Source organism: Gymnogyps californianus, chromosome 12 (assembly GCF_018139145.2).
Source record: "Gymnogyps californianus isolate 813 chromosome 12, ASM1813914v2, whole genome shotgun sequence".
Classification (NCBI taxonomy): domain Eukaryota; kingdom Metazoa; phylum Chordata; class Aves; order Accipitriformes; family Cathartidae; genus Gymnogyps; species Gymnogyps californianus.
The window spans coordinates 22,716,294-22,721,291 of record NC_059482.1 but is presented as its reverse complement, the minus strand read 5'-3'; the positions used below and the strand labels follow the sequence as shown (position 1 = coordinate 22,721,291).

Sequence of the window (4,998 nt, the reverse complement as noted above, 5' to 3'; positions counted from 1 at the left end):
TGCTGGAGGGACAACGCAGCAGGGCATAAGCAACCCAGGAGGTTCCCAGAGGGCATTGGTGATAACTTCCTGACATACATGATAGAGGAGCCAACGAGGAGCAGTGCCCTGCTGGCCCTTGTGCTTACAAAGAAGGAAGGGTTCACTGGGAGGGGTGACGGATGCATCAGAAGGTTGTGCTGCCATTCAGAGGGAGAGCTGTGGGATGAGCCCCTCTGTGGCCAGGGACAAAGTCCTACCAGGATGATGGCCAGGCCCCCAGTCAGAGGAGATCAGATGTTCGGACCAACTTAGCTCAATTATATTGAGAAATAACTCTAAGAAGTTGTCTCAAAGACTCTCACAATGATAGTTAAAAGGAGACCAAGAGGAAGGCTCAAACAGTGCTACTTATTTTTTACAGACACAGATTTATTAAGACACAGGCACAACTTGGTGCAGCAGCAAAGGGACCTGCAGTCAGGATCCTGGGCTGACATCTCACCAGGGCACAACCTTGCCCTTCCAGTCCAGGAAGGTCCCACTTTCCCTCTCAGAGAGGGACGAGAGCACTTTCAGCATCCCTTGCACGCTCTCGTCCACCGTCACAGGGGGCTGCAGGGGCAGACGGAGAAACACAGCCGTGTACCAAAGGCCCGGCTAAGGTCTGCCCTAGAGCAGATCATGGCTCAGGGCTTGGGGCTCTCTGGACTAAGTAAGGAGAGGCCAGCACAGGGCAAGAAGCGTTCCCCGTCTCTCCTTCCCTCATGTGCCTCCAGCTCAGGGTATCTGCCAAAGAGCTCCCCCAGAGCCCAGTATGTCTGGGACCGTTCAACCCACAGCAAGCTCTGCATTCCCAAATAAAAAGGTTCTTCCAGACCTTGGCCAAAAGCTCTCTTACCTTATGTGTTCCTGAGCCCCCCATGTCGGTTTGCACCCAGCCAGGGTGGAGAGCAGCGCAGAGGACGCCGTGTTCCCGGTACCCCAGGGACTGGCACTTGGTCAGCATGTTCAGAGCAGCCTGCGGGGAGACAGGGCAGGGACGGCGGTGGGAGAGGAAGGGTGGCTGCAAGGGGACACGTCCAGACCCCGCGGCTGGAGCAGGGGAGGGCAGGTGGAGCCAGCTCCCCAGGACACACGGTGCTGCTCCACTATCCCTGTGCAGACGCGCAGCCCAGCCGAGGGCCCATCCCGGCACATCCCTCTGAGGTGGGACCCGGGGCCAGGCACGGGAATGTGCCGTTGGAGGGACCCAGTGACTGACGGGAGCTCAGTCGCAGTGCAGAGAGGTGCATGGACGGAGGGGGAGGTTGGAACGCATGCGAGATTGTTCGGACAGGAAAGTGTCTGGGCTCACGCCTGGTGCAGTGTGGCAGTGCCTTGCTGCAGCGGTACGAGACAACTTGTCCATAATTCCATAAATAGACTTCCTCAATGGAGCCCCCATAGCTGGACATGTTGATGATGGCTGCCTTGCTGCAGCTCAGCGCTGAGCCTGGGCTCCCCTGCGCAGCCTTCTTCAGCAAGGGCAGGAACGCCTGCGAGGAGAAGAGAGGAGATGGGGCCATGCACAGAGGTGGCACAGGGACAGGACCAGCTCCTTCCACAATGGGCAACATTGGCACCAGCACCGGAGCATCCTCCCTCCTCTTCCCACTGCCACAGCCCACCAGGCTCCAGCTCCTGAGCTCCAGCCCGCAGCTCCATGAGCTTCTCATTGAGCGAGAGTCCCTCAGCACCGGAGCGGAGCCAGGACCCTCTCCCACTGGTCCTTCGTGCCCCCTGGGACAGCCCAACTCAGGGAGCCAGGGCCATGGGAAAGGATGCTTCCCGGAGCTGCGCTGCAGTGCAGGGAGTGAGGGTCTCACCTGGCCCAGCAGCAGGGGCCCAATCGTGTTGTTGGTGTAAAGCTGGATCATGTCCTCCAACGTCTCATTATCAAGTGAGTTCCACGTGGCGATTCCAGCATTGTTGATGAGGAGGTTCAGCCCCGAGCCCCCCAGGTGCTCCCCGACTCTGGCTGCAGCCGCCTTGATGCTGGCGGGGTCGGTGACTTCTGCAGAGCCAACACAGGGCAGGTCAGCACCCACGTCCCCGTAGTGGCTTGGAGCCCGCTGTGTCCCCCAGGGACGTGCCCTTGGGGCTGGCCATGGGCAGGAGGGATGGCAGTGCCCGGAGTCCCCGCAGGCACCCGGCCCATCGGCAGGGCTCCCTCCTGGCGTGGGGCTCCCAGGGTGTGCACAGCACCGGGGCACTCGCCAGGGGAACCAGGGCGAGGGACCCCCACCTCGGGGCACCTACTGAGTGGGATGATGACCAGGTTGGGGTGCCTGGAGGCCAAATTCTGTAACTCCTGCAAGAGAGGGGACTGCGTGGGCACGCGAGGCAGGAGGGGCTGCTCAGAGGCTCAGCCTTCCCCAGGCAAAGCCCGTGTTGCTCCGGCTCCATCCTTGCACCGCCTCGCACCCAGCACCCTGCTCCGGCTGCCCTGCTCCCGTCGGATGGGGCTCCGTGCCTCCCGCATGCACCACGTGCCACTGTCACCTCCGCACATCCCACGCACAGCGGGTCCCACAGCCGTCCCAACCCGGCTGCCCTGTGCCGCGGGTGCCCGGCTGCAGCTCGAGCCCTTTGCAAACCCCTTCCCTGCTCCAACCTGCTGCCCTGGCACCGAGTGCTCCCGTCCCCCAGCACAACCCACTGCGTCCCAGCCCAGCCTCACCTGCGCTCGCTGTCCCTTGGGGTCCCGACAAGCTGCAAAGACCCACTCGGGTGGGTTTGGCATCCCCAGGAACTGCCGGACAAGCCCCAGGCCGATTCCCCGGTTGGCCCCAGTCACCAGAACGGAGCGAACGCAAAGCTCTCCCATATTGCTGCTCCTCCCTCTACTCCAACTTGTATTATTTGCTCAGCTCCCTAATGCTTCTTTATAGCATGTTCCACGGCCACCTCACCCACTCAGGGCTTGCATAAATGCTTGGCTCCAGGTACAACCTCTCCAGCTCTTTTAACTCTGTAGGACGCAGTTCCTGTCTGGGAGCCAGCCCTTGTGACCAAAGGGCAAAAATCACTTGGCTTTTTCGGGCAAACTGAGCTGACCTTGGGAAACCTGGCCCCATAATCCAGGAGGTACCAGCCAGCGTGGCCAGGAGAGGCTGTCGTGGGTGAGGAGGGAGGGAGCAGCATGTGGGAGGGATGCAGGATGCTCCATGGCTCGGGTGGGCTTGACAGCTTCACAAGCATCCTGCGGGCTAGACGGGCTTTCCGCATCGTACCAGGTCATGCCTCAGATGGCCACGAGCAGACTTTCTCTGCCTTGCTCTTGCCTCTTCCAAGCCAATGCCCATTCACTGATTGTCCCATGAATGACCCACGGAGTGGAGCAAACCCAGCGTGGTCTACTGGCAGAAGGAAGTGGTCCCTGCACTGCTTGCACATCATGTCTCTGCTGGTCATGCACTCCATCCCTTGGGGTGCAGTCCTAAGTTGAGCGGTCCCTCTTCCCAGAGCCACAGAGGACTCAGGTGCCTGGGACATTCTCCTGCAAAGAGAAACGCCTTGGTCAAAGTCCCATTCTCCACATCGCCCACAGGCATGGGGACACAGAGTTCTGTGCTATCACCAGTGAAGCCCAGTGCTGCCCAGTACCTCAAGTGAGGCATTACAGATTTGCAGGGCTGGGACTGGTGTGCGTGCACATCGTGTGTTCCTGCTCCACTCCAAGTGAAGACATAGCCCCAGAAACCTCTTGCCAACCCCTTGCTTTCAAGCGCTGAGTCGCAGAGCCATTGCACGGGCTGCTGGGCAGCAATGGAGACACTGACACTGCTGACGTGTCGCCTTGTCCCCCGGGATGTCTTGGCGGTAGCGTTAACCAGAACTGCTTCCTCCCAGCTGCAGTGCCAAGCGAGCCCTCCTGCTCCAGCAGCAGCTGCTTTCCTCCTCCCCACTCCTGTCTGTTTTCTGGGGCTCGGCTGGCAGACACCGTGAGGCAGGCAGGTCCTCCCCACAGAGCTGGGATGATCCTGCCCAGGGCACCCTCCCCAAACCCAGTCAGGGGGGATGCAGCTTGGGACCGCGGTAAAGATGCCCATTTGATGGTCCAGCTCTGCCGTCCCCTCATTCCTCCACTTGCTTCTGCCTTGGTCCCACTCTGAGACTGCAGCATCCTCACCCTCACATCGCCGCTGCATTCACCTTCCCCTCAAACAAAACTCCTTTAAAGTATGGATGTGCCAAAGTTTGGTCCCAGGGAGCCCTCTGCACCGCAGGCCAGTCGCATGGTCACCGCAGTGCCACCAAAACCAGGCAGTCCTGCCCTGCCTCACTCACCTCCCCATCTCATATTTGGGCAGCTGACTCGAGGGCTCAATCAGGGACCTGACCCGTGCTCTGGCTTGCCTCTAGTTGCAACGGAGGGGAGGATGCTGCCACCAGCCCCACCCAAAGAAGGGACGAAACCCCGTTATGGTGGCAGCATCCACCGGGCCTCTTCTGCGTCCGACGCGGCATGGTCCAGCTGCAGGAGGGAGCGAGCCTTCCATCCCTACCTGCCTTCCCCAGGCTCTCCCCCAGGGCTCGGGCTCGGGCGGTCACAGTACCCATTAATCCAGCACAGGAGAGGCGAGTGGTTTTTGTCAGAGCAGCACAGACCACATCTAGTTCTGGACGTCACGCCTTTCAGAAATATTCTCATCGATAGCAATCAGTTCTTTCCCAGATACGTTAAAAACGAATTGAATGTATATAAAGCATGTTCCTTTGCCAAAAGGCGTATTTACCGAATAGCGGTGTTTTAAGGACGTTTTCTGCAAGTAGAGACATGCCACAAATCACAGGGGAAAACTTCTCCAATTTGTTTTTGCTAGGCTCTTAACACAGAAATTTGCAGTTTCTGCTGTGGTGGTGTTGAAATATCATCACCACGTACCTGAGAGAGAACTGAATTTTGCACACCCCATCACAGCATCTCAGCGTGAGATACTAAATCCCTTTGATACGCCTGCTCTGCCAGCCGGA

The 4,998-nt window shown here is 59.2% G+C and overlaps 1 protein-coding gene across 1 annotated transcript; it reads right to left on the bottom strand.

Annotated features, from left to right (window-relative positions):
* Positions 1–480: 480 nt before the first annotated feature.
* Positions 481–2,848, bottom strand: LOC127021202 (C-factor-like). Its single transcript, XM_050904168.1, has 6 exons — positions 2,702–2,848; positions 2,281–2,332; positions 1,848–2,035; positions 1,359–1,517; positions 881–1,000; positions 481–594 (listed from the first exon to the last, which is right to left on the bottom strand). The coding sequence occupies exons 1-6, from the start codon at positions 2,846–2,848 to the stop codon at positions 481–483; spliced, it is 780 nt and encodes a 259-aa protein (XP_050760125.1).
* Positions 2,849–4,998: the final 2,150 nt, after the last annotated feature.

Coding starts and splice junctions, on each gene's coding strand:
- LOC127021202 (XM_050904168.1), bottom strand. CDS start 2,848: ATGGGAGAGCTTTGCGTTCGCTCCGTTCTGGTGACTGGGGCCAACCGG. Junction 2,333..2,701: donor CCAAGGGACAGCGAGCGCAG/GTGAGGCTGGGC, acceptor CCTCTCTTGCAG/GAGTTACAGAATTTGGCCTC. Junction 1,518..1,847: donor GGCCCCTGCTGCTGGGCCAG/GTGAGACCCTCA, acceptor TTCTCCTCGCAG/GCGTTCCTGCCCTTGCTGAA.